The sequence below is a fragment of the Meles meles genome, chromosome 21 (assembly GCF_922984935.1).
Source record: "Meles meles chromosome 21, mMelMel3.1 paternal haplotype, whole genome shotgun sequence".
Taxonomy (NCBI): domain Eukaryota; kingdom Metazoa; phylum Chordata; class Mammalia; order Carnivora; family Mustelidae; genus Meles; species Meles meles.
The window spans coordinates 27963459-27982304 of NC_060086.1; the positions used below are offsets into that span (position 1 = coordinate 27963459).

Here is an 18846-nt window from a genome sequence, read left to right on the forward strand (position 1 = left end):
CCATGAGTATGCAATGACAAAATCCTAACTGTGGAAACTCTACTGATCAAACAGCCCAGATACTCATCAGACAAAAGATGAAAGAAAGGGATGGAAGGTGAACCTATAGATTAAAAGAGACTTAAAAGACGTATCAAGTTTTTTTTTTTTAGTTGGGAGCATTAAACTCTGGCATGTAGGAATGAACACTTGGGAGATAAAAACATAAAGAAACGCAAGACAGCAAATTATTCTAAAAGTCAGGATAATAGTAACCTTTGGAGAGAGACAGAGAGAAAGCTATGATTGGGATGGAATATACAGAGGGACATCTATGAAGGGTTGGCGAAGCTTTATTTTTTGACTTGGATGGTAGACATAAGGGTGCAGACCTTATGATGATTCACTAAACTTTATATTTGTTTTTGTCTGGTTTTCAGTATCTGCATTTTATTTTATGTAATAAAATGCGTTTTAAAAACAGATGTGCAGACAAATTTATAGAAATAGAAAATAGGTTGTCTGTTGCCAAGGGCTCCAGCGAAATGGAAAGTGACTGCTAATGGGTACAAGATTTCTTTCTAAGGTGATTAAAATATTCTAAAATTGATCATGATGTTGGTTTCACAACTAAAATATTAAAAAATGATTGAATTGTGTACTTTAAATCAGTGGATCATATAGTGTGTGAATTATATCTCAGTAAAGCTGATACATAAATATATAAATATAAATATATAGATATCTAATATTAGACAGATAGGTAAATACAGATATAGGTAGATATGTAAGGATACCAAATTAATAGTGGTTAATTGGGGGAAGAATGGATTTGGTATGTGGGGGTAAGTCAAAGATGACACTCACTTTCTATAAAAATATTTCTGAATTGACTATTTCATAATGATCACATATTACCTTCACTTTTAAAAACAATCTTGAGGGGCGCCTGGGTGGCTCAGTGGTTTAAGCCGCTGCCTTCAGCTCAGGTCATGATCTCAGGGTCCTGGGATCGAGTCCCATGTCCGGCTCTCTGCTCTGAAGGGAGCCTGCTTCCCTCTCACTCTCTCTGCCTGCCTCTCTGCCTACCTGTGATCTCTCTCTGTCAAATAAATAAATAAAATCTTTTAAAAAATAAAATAAAATAAAATAAAAACAATCTTGAGCACTAGTTTAGTGCTGTTAATAGGATTTCTGCAATCACGGAGATGTTCTGCATTTGCTTTATGCGATACAAAAGCCAGGCACTAGCCACATGTTACTCTTGTGCACTTGAAATGTGGCTAATAAAACTGAGGAAATTATTTTTTAATTTAATATTAATTAGGTTTAGGGGTGCCTGGGTGGCTCAGTGGGTCTCTGCCTTTGGCTCGGGTCATGGTCCCAGGGTCCTGGGATCGAGCACCGCATGGGGCTCTCTGCTCAGCAGGGAGCCTGCTTCCCTTCCTCTCTCTCTGCCTGCCTCTCTGCCTACTTGTGATCTCAGTCTGCCAAATAAATAAATAAAATCTTTTAAAAATATATTAAATAGCCATCCGTGGTTAGAGGCTGCCATATTGGATATCACAGCTCTAGAACAATAAGGCAGAGGAAAACTTACTCTTTCATATCCCAGGATCCCAAGGCCCAGGAGGGTATGTGTGAGTGTGTGTGTTTTTCAGGACGATTCACTCGCCACCTAAATATTCTTTCCATCAACGCCTTTGAGGATGACATTTTAACCAAGATTTTCAGTTCAATTGCTGACTGGCACTTTGGGAAAGGATTTGACGTGATGTTCTTAAGGTAAGAGGTTTCTGTGTCTTCCACAATATTGGCCCCTGTCCTTACTTCTGGCTCCTCCTTGATGAATCTGCCTTTCCCTTCCTCCCAAGGTATGGAAAGATGCTGGTACAAGCTACTATGACAATTTATAAAGCTGCAGTGGAGAACTTCTTGCCAACCCCCTCCAAGTCTCATTACATCTTTAACTTACGGGACTTTTCACGAGTTATCCAAGGGGTACTGCTCTGTCCGCACACTCACCTGCAGGTCAGACACTATCATTTCTGTTATCAAGTTCACTCAGCAGTATCCTGGGCTGCATGGAATAAACAGCATTATAGTAATAGCTAACTTTTATTAAGCATTTATTTCTGCTAGGCCTTGTGCTAAGTATTTTATAAACATTATCTTCTTTAATATAGCTCAGTCAACCCCAGGATTTAGAAAGAGAACTACCACCTTCCATTCATACAAATAATTAACCCTGGATTTTCAGGATGTGGAAAAATTTATCCGGCTGTGGATCCATGAGGTTTATCGGGTATTCTATGACCGTCTGATTGACCATGAGGACAGACAGGTCTTCTTCAACATGGTAAAGGAAACCACATCCAATTGCTTCAAGCAGACTATGGAGAAGGTAAGCCAGACCCTAGGAGCATTTGGCCTAAGAAATGGTCCCAAATACTTGACTATGTTAGTCTCAGATTTCAAGTTTGCTTCCTAGTGGAGACTCATAGCTCTGCTTTCTGAATCTCAGGAAATGGGATTGAGTCATCTAGTCACTTGATTTGATATTAAACTTGGCGCAACTTTGTTTCACTTCCCTGATATGATATACATTTGTATCCATTCAAAGTGGTTTATGATCTGATGTAATTGTTCATAATTAGCTTGAAATACAATTTTAAGGTTAATTAATTTGTGAGTTGAGAAATGAACTGTGAAATTTTTACGGTTTGAGGCCCTGGTAAAGCCCAAGTAGAAGAGTGTCATGGTTTCCCATTTGTAAATATTTTCTCTTTCCCATTTTGATGTAAGAAAAGTAGTTTTAAGCCTATGCATTTACATCATCTAGTTGTACCTCTATTTTTTTTTTTTTTGGTACCTCTATTTTTAAGAAGATGTGATTTCTCCACAGAAAAATTGCAGGTGTTTCATGTTGCATCCAGAGGCTAAGTGCAGAAGCACTACCAAGTTCTAATATCAGGAAGAGAAAGCATCTAGAATATTCCTACTCTAGCCACAGAGTGGGGACCAAGGGTAGCACCTGTACCTTTTTTTGGTGAAGGAGCAAGCACATAAAAAAATTGGTGCCTATCCTTTTGGATGATCCACTGGGATCTCACAGTTTGACCACCAACATTTTAACAATATGACAAACAAATCAACTCTCACTTTCATGCTTTTTTCTCTAATGCCCTTTTATCATAGTCTTTATACCCATCAGATCCCAATATAATGTTATTAAAAATTATTGATGAACCCTCACTTTGGAGAATATGTTCAAGAGGAAACAAGCATATCTCTTGTTCCCTCCCTCTATACCTGCCATTTTGATTGGACCACTGGTGGAATGCCTGGCTGAGATTTATCTTTCCCACAGGTCCTCATTCACCTGTCACCCACTGGAAAGATTGTTGACGATAATATCCGTAGCCTCTTCTTTGGAGATTTCTTCAAGCCACAAAGTGACCGCAAAATCTATGATGAGATCACTGACCTGAAACAGCTCACAGTGGTCATGGAGTACTACCTGGAAGAGTTCAACAACATCAGCAAGGCCCCCATGTCCTTGGTCATGTTCAGGTTTGCCATTGAGCACATCTCCAGGATCTGCAGGGTCCTGAAGCAGGACAAAGGCCACTTGCTCCTTGTGGGCATCGGGGGCAGCGGGAGACAGAGTGCCAGCAAACTGTCTACATTCATGAACTCATATGAGCTATACCAGATTGAGATCACCAAGAACTACTCAAATCACGACTGGCGGGAGGATCTGAAGAAGATCATGCTGCAGGTTGGAGTAGCCAACAAGAGTACCGTGTTCCTCTTTGCTGATAACCAAATCAAGGATGAATCATTTATCGAGGACATCAACATGCTGCTGAACACAGGGGATGTGCCCAATATCTTCCCGGCTGATGAGAAGGCTGACCTTGTAGAGAAAATGCAAATGGCAGCCAGGACAGAAGGCGAGAAGATCGAAGTCACTCCTCTTTCTATGTATAACTTCTTTATTGACAGGGTGAAGAAGAACCTTCACATTGTCCTTGGTAAGAAGAAGCAAACTCAGTTTGCCCCTTTTCTCTGGAGTGCCCTAAACTCAGTCCTCTTACAGTAGTCCAAAGGTTAATTTAGCCATGGCAACCACCCAGGGGTTTGTGCCTAAATTCCTGTGGAAAATGACCTTCTCCTAAACCACTATTTTATTTTATTATTATTTTTTAAAGATTCCATTTATGTATTATTTGAGAGAGAATGAGAGAGAGAGAGCATGAGAAGAGAGGTCAGTGGGAGAAGTAGACTCCATGTCAAGCAGGGAGCCAGATGTGGGACTCGATCCTGGTACTCAAGGATCATGACCCAAGCCAAAAGCATTCGCTTAGCCAACTGAGACACCCAGGCGCCCTAAACCACTATTTGAAAATTGTTCCTCTTGTCTCAGTTTTTTTTTTTTTTTAAGATTTATTTATCCATTTCAGAGACAGAGAGGGAGAGGGGGAAAGAGTAGGAGAACAGGCAGAGAGAGAAGGAGAGAGAGAATCTCAAGCAGACTCTGCACTGAACATTGTGCCCAATACAAGGCTCAATCTCCTGACCCTGAGATCATGACCTGAGCTAAAATCAAGAGTTGGACGACTGGGGCACCTGGGTGGCTCAGTGGGTTAAAGCTTCTGCCTTCAGCTCAGGTCATGATCTCAGGGTCCTGGGATGGGGCCCCACATTGGGCTCTCTGCTCAGTAGGGAGCCTGCTTCCTCCTCACCCTCTGCCTGCCTCTCTGCCTACTTATGATCTCTGTCTGTCAAATAAATAAATAAAATCTTAAAAAAAAAAAGAGTTGGATGACTGAATGAGTCACCCAGGCGCCCCTCCTTTTTTTTTTTTTTTAATTTAAATTTTACTTAGTTAACATACAGTGCAATATTGGTTTCTGAAGTAGAACAACACCCAGTGCTCATCACAAGTGCCTTCCTTAATACCTATCACCCACCTAGCCCCTCCCCACATATTCTTCTCAATTCTCTAAATTCTCCTCTGAACCTTCCCCTTCCTTTTAGTGCATTATCCTTGTGGCTCACATCTGAAGTTCTTCACTCTGAATGACAACCTCAATCTATCCAAAAAACCTAGGGGCTGTATTTAATACTTTTCTCTCATGTTACCATGTTGTGTCAATTTTTACCTCCTCCTTTTTTCTTACAACCACCTGTTTATCTCCATCCCCACCCCCTTTGCATTAGCTAAATTACCATCACCTTGCCCAGCCTCACCTCTGCAAACTTCTAACTATTCTCTCTATGTCTCCTCTTGTCCATTCCAAACCTTTTTGTTCCACTGACTCATGGGTTTTTTTTTTTTTTTGCATGTATTGCAAATTTGATCACTGTGTACACACACACACACACACACACACACAAACATAATACACACACTTAATATACCTTCTTTCAGGATAAATGCTAAAATTCTTAATCTATGGTTTTATAAGACTACCTTGCATACTTACCTCTTTATTCTCTCCACTCTCCTCTCAAACCAAGCTTCCCCTTCTCTCTCTGTTCTTCAGCCACAGTGACCTCCTCATATTTCCACCTGTGTATCATGCTTCCTCCTACTACATTGAGCCTAAATAAAAAATGTATGGAATTTAGCCAGAATTTGTGCTCGGATGGAGATGGGGTCAGAAACAAGCTGATGGCCCCCACTCAGTTTCCATAAGTAACTATGTATGGGGCATCCATGGCTCCCTTATGTCTGAGTCAACACAAATAGAACAAGAAGATCAAAGGGCACAAACAATGCTGGCTAAGTGATGTAAAATATCTGGAAAGGAGAACAATGGGCTTGGGAGACCAGTCAGAAGGTTACTATAATATTCTGAATTCCCATCATGAAGTTCAGTGAAAATACCCTATGATTCCCCTGTGCTTCCCAGGCATTCATCATAACTACTCCCATTTACACCACTGGAGTAGCTACAGGAAACCAACCCCTTACCCACCAGAATCCTTGGAAAGAACTGCCTGGCTCCTTGCCTTGGAGGAAGGAAACTAACCAAGTCTGTTTTTCATTAGCCATGAGCCCAGTTGGGGACGCCTTCCGGAACCGGCTGCGGATGTTCCCTTCACTGATCAATTGCTGTACAATTGATTGGTTCCAGTCCTGGCCCACGGATGCCCTGGAGTTGGTAGCCAACAAATTTCTGGAAGATGTGGAGCTGGATGACAATATTCGGATAGAGTAAGCATTAGTGCATTTTAGTACCCTAACCAAATATTCCAGAATGAAAATCCAGATGTTGGCTGTGTTGTTATTATTGTTTTAAGATTTCTCAATTTCTGCATAGAAAATCACATTTAGTTAGATACTTAAACACCTTTGCTGAAAAAGAATGAAATTTCATTGTTCAGAATTGTTCTGGAGATGCACTGTTATCATAACTATGAGAACCTAGCTCTAATAATATAGCTATTTCAATAGTTACAGAGCATACCTTCTCAGTAGGGGTGACATCACTGTCAAGGAGTTGAAAATTGGTTATTATGAGGGTGAAAAAAAAACTTAGTCTTTTATATGTAAAGTACAGATATACAAAAACAGCCCACAAAGTGCACTTAATTTTAACTAGAGTAACGGCAAATATGGGAATGTTGACCTTCCTGGGTGCCCCATGAAGCCAATGGTCATGTTATCCGCTTTGTCTGACTCTATATATTTAGTGTTTAGCAGGTGCCTGGACATAGTAATTCAGTTACTGTTTATTAAATGAATGAATGGAAAATGAAGAAGTACGTAAAGGTCAGAATATTGATGGCTATAAATTCCATTTTAAGAACGTTGCACTTTATGCTCTCAGCCAGAAGTCCCTTAACTTGGGTCCATAGGCTCATGAACAGAATTCAGAGGATCAGTTAATGTGAATGGAGAAAAATTATATGTTTATTTTCATGGACATCTAACTGGTATATTGAAATTCTTTCAATAATGAATGTAGACAGTAAATCCCAGTAGGAGTAGCAGGACTTGTTACCAACAGGACTCACAATTGTGTGTGTTTTTTAATAATTCACCCAGTCATTATAGATATGTCAGTATATCGTTTCCTTCAAAGTTGTGGCGGGTTTTATTTTTTTTTTAAGATTTTATTTATTTATTTGACAGAGAGAGATCACAAGTAGGCAGAGAGGCAGGCAGAGAGAGAGAGAGGGAAGCAGGCTCCCTGCTGAGCAGAGAGCCTGATGCGGGACTCGATCCCAGGACCCTGAGATCATGACCTGAGCCAAAGGTAGCGGCTTAACACACTGAGCCACCCAGGCGCCCCTGTGGCAGGTTTTAGATCTGCTGCCCAGTCTTATCATTCAATGTAGAGGTCAGCAAAGCATGATCTACTGGCCAAGTCCAATTCACAGCCTGTTTTTATAAATAAAGTATTATTGGAATGCAGCCATGCCATTTTTCCCCCCACACAACAGCAGACTTCAGTAGTTACCATTATTCACCCATGCGGACCATTGATTTTACTATTTGGCCCTTTCCAGAAAAAGTTTGCTGATCCCTGGCATCTAACAAATTTGGTTTTTAAAATATTTTGAAAATAATTTCAACATAATTGGTTCCTTTTGTAATCCAGTGTATTTTGTTTTATGCATTTTAAAACATCATTCATCAGACTGCCAAAGATGAAGAGTTCCTGCTTAAGCCCTGGTGATTCACCAAAGTGATCAGAAATAGGAATTACTCCCTTGAAAATCATTCTAGTAAGAATATATACATCTCCAAAACTTCTCACAGCTCTATTGACCTGTCTTTGAGGATTTGGGGCTCTATCAGGCCATAGTCAATGTGTACCTTCTCAGATCCTCACATGAATAGCCACAGCTGTGCTAGGTCTATCTGGAGAACACAGCGCCTGCCTCACCAACCTCTTGTCCTCGGTAGGGTCATCTCCATGTGCAAATATTTCCAGGAGAGTGTGAAGAACCTGTCACTTGATTATTACAACACACTTTGCAGACACAACTACGTCACCCCCACCTCCTACCTCGAATTGATCCTAACCTTTAAGACCCTCCTCAATACCAAGAGGCATGAGGTTGATATGATGAGGAACCGTTACCTGACAGGTCTGCAGAAGCTGGAGTTTGCATCTTCACAGGTGAGCACTGCTGCAACAGAATGGGGACAGAGGGGTCCAGGATTAGGTGGGTGCGATGAGGTCACTGTGTAAAGACAACATCTACTCCTAGACTTGCAGATCTCACCTTGCTTGCGTCAGCCTCAACCCAGCCCTAAGAGATTCTGTCTTCCTTTAAGATTTTGGTATTTTCTTCATCATGGATGAACCCTGAATGTGCTATCTCACCCCTTGGGCCTCAGTTTTGTCTTCTGTATAAAGGGGCTGTGTTCCACACAAAGAAAACATGATGCAGAGAGGCCAGAAGATTTGACGAGACCGTACATGCAGCCTCATGATTAGGCAGTGCAAGTGGTCAGGCCAAAACTGAAACTCAGCTCTGCATAATTCCAGAACCTGTGTTCCTAACCATACCAGCATGCTGGGCCTCTCTCAAATGCTTGCTGGAGACAGTGGTTGCAAGATTAGGAAACCCTTCTCAAATATGCATCTGAGCTGCCTTTAGAAGGTAGAATCAGGGCTGTTGGTCCAAAAAAATGGCACAATTCTCCTGAGAGGTAATGAACTCTCCACCATTAGAGGTGTTCAAACACAGGTTGGAAAACCACTTAGCAGGAATGCATTAGAGGGCATCAGACTATTGGGGAAAGTGGCCTTGAAAGTTCCTCTTATTCCGAGTATCTCAGACGTATATGTTTTCTTCGCTGACTAAAAAAAGAAGTAAGTTTTTTCCCCTAACTTACTTTTATTCTATCTCTCCCTGCCCCCAGTACTAAAATTTAGTATTGGCTCAAGAGCACAGAGCAAACTGTACCTTTAAAAAAAAGTTTAAGTTTACCACTCTCTGTCTAGTGTCTAGCCCCATGCTTGATAATTTACAACACCTAGTATGAACTCAGCAACTAAGCACTGAAAGATCAAAGAGGAAAGTTCCAGCCAACAAATGCATACCCAGTACCATGGTAAAATCATTAGTACTTTCTGCCTATATGACAGTTTGGAGAATTGTTTCAACTCCTGCCAACCGTGCCACTCTCGGCATTGACATAACTGACTCCCCTACCCCCCACCCCTATCCTAGGTAGCAGTAATGCAAGTACAACTGACTGCTCTCCAGCCTCAACTCATCCAGACATCCGAGGAGACAGCCAAGATGATGGTGAAAATTGAGGAGGAAACGAGAGAAGCTGATGCCAAGAAACTTCTGGTGCAGGCAGATGAAAAAGAAGCCAATGCTGCCGCTGCCATTGCTCAAGGAATCAAGGTATAAAAAGCCAAGAGGAAATGGGAGGGAAGCAGCATTTTTCAGGCTTATCCATTCTCTCATTAGAGCCTAACACAGCCCTGCAGGGTGTGTATGGTCAGGCCCATCCTGCAGCAGAGAAGAGTGAGACTTCAAAAAGATAGATGACTTGGGGCGCCTGGGTGGCTCAGTGGATTAAGCCGCTGCCTTCGGCTCAGGTCATGATCTCAGGGTCCTGGGATCGAGCCCCGCATTGGGCTCTCTGCTCCACCAGGAGCCTGCTTCCTCCTCTCTCTCTGCCTGCCTCTCTGCCTACTTGTGATCTCTCTCTCTGTCAAATAAATAAATAAAATCTTTAAAAAAAAAAAAAAAGATAGATGACTTTCCAAGTATCATGTAGCTAGTAAGTGATGAAGAAGATCTCTGTGACATGTGGCTCTCCCCAGGAAGAATGATTGTTTTCCAAATATTCTCCATCTCACTCAGAGCCAAGGCCTACAAGACCAAACATGATCTAACTTCATCTCATTACTTTCTCCTCATTCACTCTGCTCTGGCCACACTAGCCTCCTAACTCTTCCTCAGAGAAATACAAAGGCACTCTCCCACCCCAGGGCCCTTGCACTGGCTGTTTTCTGCCTGTCTCCTTCACCTCCAACATGTGTTTGCTCAGATGTACCTGGCATGTTACAGGTGTGGAATCAATCATTGTCAAATGACAGAATGTTGAACCTAGAAGACCCTACTTGAAGGTGATTCGTGTATCAAAGAATAGCCCTGGGAAGGGCTTCATCAACATTCTGGTATTAGAAGAAAATCTATTCATGTGAAATTCATGTGATATTGTGTATTTCTCAGCACTTTCAGATGCACAGTTCCATTTGACTATCATGACTGCCTTGAACTTAGGAATCACAGTATCAGTCACACTGAAGTTTCATAGCGAAGCAGCTTTTCAGAGTTGCACAGCTCCACAGTGGGTTTAGAATCCAAGGCTATTGGCACTTAGCTCAAGATACTTGTCCCTACTCAGCAGTTAGAAAATCTTCCTTGACCATTCTTCAAAAGAAAAGCTTGAATGAGAAGTTGCTTGTGTCTGGCTTCTAGGATAAATAAGTCATGGGGCACTTTCTTGAAAAGGGCAGGCTTTCCAGACTGGCTTTTTTCTCCAGTGAGTCCTGAGACCTGGCCTCTAATACCTCCCAGGTCTCAGAGTCACACAGTGAATGCCCTGGAGAAGAGAGATGTGTGCTCACCTGTCATCCCAGGGGCACAGCCAGGAGCCCAATGGAACCATAAAAGATGTTGACTGGGCACCTGGGTGGCTCAGTGGGTTAAAGCCTCTGCCTTTGACTCAGGTCATGATCCCTGGGTCTTGGGATTGAGCCTTGCATCGGGCTCTCTGCTCAGCAAGGAGCCTGCTTCCTCCTCTCTCTGCCTGCCTCTCTGCCTACTTGTGATCTCTGTCTCAAATGAATAAATAAAATCTTTAAAAAAAAAAAAAAAAGGTTGACCACTGGGGACCAGAATCCAGGGGGGTGTTTTACCATGCCAAGATGATAGTAATAGCTACTACTTATCAGCACCATCCCGGTTTCTTGTAATCCTTCATTTAACAAATATTTATTGAATACTTGCTGCGTGCTGGCCCCTTCCTAGGCAGTGGAGCAAGACAGACACAATTCCTTCCCTCATGGAGACTATTCTCTTGTCCTTGATTTACGCTGCCTTTTATCATTCCAACAGCCATGCAAAGCACATGGTGTCATTCCCAGCTTACAGATAAGGAAATCATGGTACAAGAACTGTAATGACTTCTCCAAGGTCATGAGGCTACCGAGTGACGGAGTTTGGGTTCAGCCCCAGAGTTCTCAGAGTCTGAAGCCCTTGCATTTGACTCTTATTCCAGAAGTGGCAAACTTGCAGAGAGGGAGTGCCTATTTACACTGTAACACACACAGTATTTTTTTTAAATCTGAAATAATCCTCCACTTGTAAAAAAAAAAAAAAAATCAAGAGATTTCAAGTAAAAATTCTAAATGTTCAGTTTTTCTTAGGAAGAAAATCAAGCATTCTGGCAGCACTGGGCCTGCATTCCTGGGTTGCAGCCATCAGCAGCTTTGACTAGACGTTGCCCCATGGAGGTTCCAGTTCAACAAAGCCTCACCCAGTCTACTTCCCACACTCAGATCACAGGCTTGGCCCCAAGAGATGCATGAATTTGCAATTCTTCCATGGTTTTATACTAGAATTGGGGCTCAATATTTGCTCTGCCCCTTTCAAAACTGTTTTCTCATCTATAAAATGGGGATACCAAGAGAAAAACATGTAAATTTTTAAGTGTATATCCAACACACAGAGTTTAGTGGCACACATTTATTCTCTAAAACTGTCATTCTTCACCTTGGACCAAGTGGACTTGCCCATTTGAAAAAGGGCAGCCTCTTGCCACGTGTGGGAACCATCAGCTCTGCAGGATTCTGCTGCACAATGGCAGGGGCAAACAGGGACTGGCTGGAACAGGAGGGACTCTGGAGGTGACATGGAGATGACCCACCACACCCATTCCTGGGCAGTGAATGCCGCCTTGGGTTTCGGTGTCAAGGGTGAGGTCCAAGGTTTTGCCATCTCATCCCTGAGTGTCAGGGGTGACATCCTGGAGGTGAGTCACGAGATGCATCCAGGGAGGAAAAAGAAGCTGTGCTTGCTCTGAGTTTCCCTGAGGACCAGAACCCCTCCCTGTACCTCTCAGAGCTACAGTCCTTCTCCACACAAGGACTATAATTTTCTCCAATCTCCTCCCACCCCTAGAAATGAGACATCCTCGGAGAGCCTCCAGTGTGGTGACTCCCGCAGCAGAGAGGCTCAGCCAGGCTTGCGGGATCCGTCCAGAGACAGGGAGGAGACTGGCAGAGAAAAAGGCCCCCAGCACTTGCTTTCCAAGTACAGCAGTTTGCTTAGAGAGCTCATTTCTTTTTAAGCTAATGAATCCTTTCTTTTCCCCCTAATGAGGATAATGACTGAAGCCAGAATCACTGCAGAGTTGACTTTTTGTGTTTCATCAGAGGGCACTGTGCTTTCTACCTTTCAAAAGGCCCTGATGCTTCTTGCATTGCTAAGCAACAGGGGTCTTTTTTTTTTTTTTTTTTTTTAGAGAGGGAGAGAGATGGGAGCGAGGGGGAGGGGGCAGAGGGACAGGGAGAGAGAGAATCCTAAGCAGACTCCTCACTGAGCATGGAGCCTGACATGACCCTGAGATCATGACCTGAGTTGAAACGAAGAGTCAGATGCTTAACCAACTGAGCCACTCACGTGCCCCAGGGGTCATTTTTAATCAAAATGCTTTTTATCATAGAAACAAATGATGACACTAATAACACATATGAAAGAATATTTAAGAACTCTGATTTAACACCTTTTCAATCTCCCAAGTTTCCTTCCAGCCCCTGTCTATACACATGAGTAACTTCATGTGACCGCAACCATAATAGCAGGGGAATTTGCATCACGCTTTTGTATTTCTTTAACATCCCATCACAAATGTTTTTCCAAAATGTCGTATAATCATTTTAATGACCATATCAAGTAAGTGTTTCTCTCATCACATAGCCATTCTCCTACTGGGCACGGAAGTCTATCCCTTCCTGCCCTATTTTCAGTGTTTTGAGTGTCTAAGCTGGAGTTTCTCAACAGTGCTGTGTGTCAGAACCACCTTTGGAGTTTGAAATATGTGGGTGCCCAGACCTCACCCAAACTGCATGAATCAGAATTTCTGGGTGTGGGGTCTGACCACGAGGATGCCCTAAATGTTCCTCAGTGACTCTGCAGCAGAGGCAGGGTTGAAAATCACTGTTCCCATAATATTATAATTAGAGACTTTTCAAGGCACTTGACAAGGAAACTTGCCGGGAGCCAGGCTGTGCTCCTTCAGAAAGAGAGCAGAGCTCCTAGGCCACTGGAGGACAAGCAGCATGTGTGGGCCACTAGTTGTCTGCAACATTGTAGGAAAGGAACATGGAACTATCGATAGCACTTGTGGGTACCTGGGACCACTGAAATCCACCAAGCCACAGCTGCGGCTGAGCCAACACCTGTGGCCGCCTCTGCCACCAAAATCTATCTGAAGCTGCTGTGAGAAACAGCTGCTTTTGGAAGCTTGGTAACTTCTTTTCCTGTTGCCTTGCCCTCTGGCACCAATCCTAGGACTGAAGAGGGAGCAAACCAGGTTGCCCCTGGAACTGAGCCATTTCTACCACCTGAGGCAGAGCGTTCCATTTTAATATTGGGAACATATGACAGGGGTCATGGGGGCAGGGCTGGTGTTTTAATATAATAAAACCAAGGGACCCCCTGGGTGGCTCAGTCGGTTAAGCATCTGCCTTAGGCTCAGGTCGTGACCCCAGGGCTCCCTGCTCAGTGGGGAACCTGCTTCATCTTCTCCCTCTGCCTACCACTCCCCCTGCTTGTGCTCTCTCTGTCAAATAAATAAATAAATATCTTTTAAAAAAAAAGAAAGAAAGAAAGAAAAGGGATAAATCCAAACAAAACATTGCTGCAAGTGTATTTAAAAAACAGAAAATCTGGGACACCTGGGTGGCTCAGTCAGTTAAGCGTCTGCCTTCAGCTCAGGTCGTGATCTTAGTGTCCTGGGATCAAGTCCCACATCAGGCTCCTTGCTCAGCGGGGAGTCTGCTTCTCCCTCTGCCTGCTGTGACCTCCTTGTGCTCTCTCTCTCTCTGACAAATAAATAAAATCTTTAAAATACCGAAAAAAACCAGAAAACCTGAAATAAAGAATCCATGATGTACACATGTGTACACCCAGGCACACGTGTGTACACACAGATGTAGGAAGGGCCACCTACCTTTATTTTGCTTCCCTACTGTAAACCTGTGGGATATGGACTTCGGTACATGTTGCTTTGTCTAAGAATCCTTGTTCCCTTGTGACACTTTGCTTCAGTCATGGGAGTGTGACCACTCGTTGGGCTGGGTGACTGACGGAGAATTCACGGAGTGGGAGCTAGGGACCTATGACGAGCTTTGTGACCTGAGTTAAGTCATTTTGCCTCCTGAGACCTTGTGTTTTGTTTGTTTTATTTTGTTTTTTTTTTTTTAATTTGGTAATTTGGCTACTAAATAATCTATAAGGTCCCTTCCAGTTCAAAAATCCTATAATGTTAAACTTTCTTTAAAAAAAAAAAAAAACATGGGGGTGGCGCCTGGGTGGCTCAGTGGGTTAAAGCCTCTACCTTCGGCTCAGGTCATGATCCCAGGGTCCTGGGATCAAGCCCCACATCAGGCTCTCTGCTCAGCAGGGAGACTGCTTCCTCCTCTCTCTCTGCCTGCCTCTCTGCCTACTTGTAATCTCTGTAAAATAAATAAATAAAATCTTTAAAAAATAAAAATAGGGGCACCTGGGTGGCTCAGTGGGTTAAAGCCTCTGCCTTCAGCTCAGGTCATGGTCCCAGGGTCCTGGGATCGAGCCCCATATCGGGCTCTCTGCTCCGCAGGGAGCCTGCTTCCTCCTCTCTCTCTGCCTGCCTCTCTGCCTAGTTGTGATTTCTCTCTGTCTAATAAGTAAAATATTTAAAAAAATAATAATAAAATAAATAAAAAATAAAAATAAATTTAAAAGACATTGAGGGGTGCCTGGATGACTCAGTCGGTTAAGCATCTGATTCTTGCTTTCGGCTGGGGTCGTGATCTCAGGATCGTGGGATCAAGCCCTACCTCAGGCTCCTCGCTCAGTGGGGTGTCTGCTGGAGATTCTCTTGCCCTCTCCTCTGCCCCTCCCTACTGCTCTCTCTCTCTTTCCCTCTCTCTCTAAAATAAATATATCTTAAATAAATAAACACTAAGATATAATTCACATACCATCACCTTTGTAAGTTGGATTTCAGAGGTGTTTGGTACAGTCACAGAGGTGTACGCCTATCACCGCTAATGCTAGATGATTTTTGTCACCCCACCAAAACTTAGATCTATGAGTAGTCACTCCTCATTGCTCCACCTCCACACCGCTTGGCAACCACTAACTCACTTTCTGCTTCTATGGGTTTTCCTTTTCTGCACATTTCATGTACATGGAGTCATATAGCAGGTGGCGTTTTGTGTCTGGCTTCTTTCCCTTAGCATGTTTTCCTTGTGGTCACATGAATCAATACTTCATTCCTCTTTATGGCTGAATAATTTTCCATTGTATTAATTTTGTCTCTGAATGAATAATGGACAAAACATGCACCATCTCCTTTTCCCAGAGCTCACTACCCAGATTTAATCTCTGTTCCCATTCCTCATCCTTGAACTCTTGCCTTAAACTCCACCCTGTCTCCAAGCTTCACTTTATCCCTGACTCTACCCCTGCTTCATCTCTGAGCTACAATACATTCCAACCCTCACTGCATCCTTGACCCTCTCCCACCCCCACACCCATGCCTTATTTCTCCCCCGAACTTGCCCTAACCCCCTCCCCAGCTGTCATTCAACCCCTGGGCTTCATCCTTTTCCATTTCTCCACCCATTTTGACCAGCAGGTTTGAAGTTACCCACTGCATGTATCTCTTGGGAATTTGCTTAAAACCCAAACTTGATTTTTTTTTTTTTTAAGATCACAAATCAGGTGAATTCTCAAATGTTCAAGGCATCAAAACCACAGCCCCAAAAGTCTGTGCACGCCTCCCTGCTGCCACTCAGCCCTTAGAGCCCACCTCCTGTGCTGAACTCCAGCAGGGGGCGCAGTGCCGGGAGGACAGCGAGGGGAGGAAGAGCCTCCTCCAGCTTCCTCTATGAAGTGAGTGTTGGGTGCACTGGGCACCAGGCACTCAACCCTCTACCCCCTTGCTGCCCGCAGGATGAATGTGAGGGGGATCTGGCAGAGGCCATGCCGGCACTCGAGGCCGCACTGGCTGCACTGGACACCCTGAACCCAGCAGACATCTCACTGGTGAAGTCCATGCAGAACCCGCCCGGCCCCGTCAAGCTGGTCATGGAAAGCATCTGTGTCATGAAAGGGCTGAAACCAGAGAGGAAGCCCGACTCCAGCGGCAGCGGTAACCCCCTTTGCCCCCGCCCACACACACCCACCTCCGCCCCACCCGGTGGCCTTAACAGGCTGCTCTTCCCTCGCAGGAGGGGTACTTGCAGCCTCTCTCACACCCCCCAATGGGCAGGGTCTGGAGACTCCGAGGAAACCAGAGAGTTGCCAGGAGGTGCACAGCTCTCTCCTATGCCTTCACGTTCCTCACTCCTCTCAGTCACTGGGGTGGGGTTCCAGGGTTGGGGGGCAGTCATCTTTAGGTGACGCTGAGCTTAGTCACAGCAAATCAGTACAAAAATGAAGGTCGTGGAGGGCATCTGGGTGGCTCAGCCGATTGAGCAGCTGCCTTTGGCCCAGGTCATGATCTCAGGGTCTTGGGATCAAGTCCCGCATCGGGCTCCCTGCTTAGCGGGAGAGTCTGCTTCTTTCTCTACCTCTGCTGCTCTTTCTCAAATAAATAATTTTTTTTTTTTTTTTAAAAAGGAAGGTCATGGGTATGAAAGGGCTGGCAGAGGAGTGAATGGTTGCAGAGGAAAGAAACAAAAACAGCTAGTAGAGAAAGATAAACAGAGAGAGAGAGAGAGAGAGAGAGAGAAGCTGACAGATAACCGAAGAAGGAGAGAGAAAGAGCTACAGAGAGAGGGAAAGAGACAGACAGCTGGACGGATACACAGATAATGAACTGAGCAAGAGGTCAGGAGGAAGGAAGGCCAAGGGACCAGAAGAGCTGGAAATGGAGACTTAGAGGCAGGGAGACAGGGGCAAAGGGAGGCAGAGGTAGAAATTGAGGTGGAGGGGAGACAAGGAATCAGAAATAGGGAGAAAGGATTAGGACAGGGAGGAACACTCCCCCTATAATTGAACCTAGTAGCATTAATAAATAGAGTATTCGTTCTCCTTAAAACGAGAATGAGATCTAGGACTTTGTATTATTAATAGTAGTGTCTTAGACCTGAACAAGGACTTTAAAAACCAGCCTCAGTAGTAGTCCCTGCCTTTTAAATGTTCCTGTCCTGGGAACAGTTCTGCTCTTCCCCCGTTTCTTCTGAAATGCTTGGAAATCCCTGATCTCTCATTCGGAAACCTCTGGCTTCTGCTTCCCATTGACTAGCATTTCCTCTTCCCTAATTGGTGTCAGGCCAAAAACCACAAGAAGAAGATGCAGAGGTGATCAGGAGCAGACAAGCAGGAAGTGGACTTCATAGGAGAACCGTTTAGGGAAGCGGCTCAGTAAGGATAAGCCAGCCCAGGACCTCTCCACCTGGCTGCACCCTAGAATCGCCCAGGGCATGTAAAGAATGCTGAAGCCCTTGCCTCCACTTCCAGAAACTCTTACTCCATTGGTCAATGGGTATAACCTGAGCTGTATTTTTTCTTAAGCTCCCAAATGATCTAAGGGACCGCCAGGGTGGAGAACGGCTAAGATACACAAAACATGGCCAAGGTCACAAAAGGTCATCCTCTTCTTGGATCATTGATGATCTGCAAAGGGCCCACCATTCACCTTTCTTTTTTTTTTTTTTTAAGATTTTATTTATTTATTTGACAGAGAGAGATCACAAGTAGGCAGAGAGGCAGGCAGAGAGAGAGAGAGGGAAGCAGGCTCCCTGCCAAGCAGAGAGCCCAATGCGAGACTCGATCCCAGGACCCTGAGATCACGACCTGAGCCGAAGGCAGTGGCCCAAACCACTGAGCCACCCAGGCGCCCCTCACCTTTCTTATTTTAAAGTTGAAGCAAATGGTGCCTATTCTTCATTGATCCTGCAGAATTTTAGCCAGGACATGAAGATGGAACAAAAGAGCAATTGAATTCATTTTGGGTACCTTGATTGTAAATGAAACAGATCCTTTTCCTGAATGCAGACAAAACCTTCATGGAAATATTTGTTTGGTTACTGTGCTTGCATTAGAAACAGGACACATCTGACCCATTGTACTTAATATGATTTCTCAAGTATAAATTTTTTTAATAAGCCTGAGATTGGCAAGTGTTTACAGTGCTGTGAGCCAAAAGGACTTCCAACTCATTTCCAGCATGTGAACGAAATGGGTACAGCCCCAGGATGGGATTGAGGCTCACTCAATCATTAGTCAGCAGGATGGGTGCTGGGGAGAATAAGGGCCCTGCTTTGTTCCTGGGTAGGGCAAGGACAGCCTTTATAGTTTCAAGCCTACATGCTGCTTCCCCACCCTTTCTCTTTCTCTTGAGACTGCCTCACTCAGGGGGGACTGCTTGAGTCCCATCCAATCCACCTCCCAGACTTGAAAAGGAATATTCAAAACACAAACTCACAGCTCCTTTGCCTTCTCTATGACTAGAACAAGGGGCAAGAGTCATTCAATACATATTTATTGATAACAGCATCAGGCCTGTGCCAGATTGTAGTAAACAGAGCAGAAGCTTACAGTTTTAAGGGAGAGGCTGACAAAAACGAAACCAAAAAAGGTTGCATAAACAGGTTGCAT

General features: G+C 44.0%; 1 protein-coding gene across 1 annotated transcript in view; it reads left to right on the forward strand.

Moving 5' to 3' along the window:
* Nucleotides 1–18846, forward strand: part of DNAH3 (dynein axonemal heavy chain 3) — a 184499-nt gene that overhangs the window by 139428 nt on the left and 26225 nt on the right. The window contains exons 44-51 of the mRNA XM_045992949.1: nucleotides 1641–1764; nucleotides 1854–2010; nucleotides 2240–2383; nucleotides 3350–4016; nucleotides 6040–6205; nucleotides 7904–8120; nucleotides 9181–9363; nucleotides 16195–16393. Of these exons, the coding sequence (XP_045848905.1) occupies nucleotides 1641–1764; nucleotides 1854–2010; nucleotides 2240–2383; nucleotides 3350–4016; nucleotides 6040–6205; nucleotides 7904–8120; nucleotides 9181–9363; nucleotides 16195–16393 (1857 nt within the window). The remainder of the gene's footprint in view (nucleotides 1–1640; nucleotides 1765–1853; nucleotides 2011–2239; nucleotides 2384–3349; nucleotides 4017–6039; nucleotides 6206–7903; nucleotides 8121–9180; nucleotides 9364–16194; nucleotides 16394–18846) is intronic.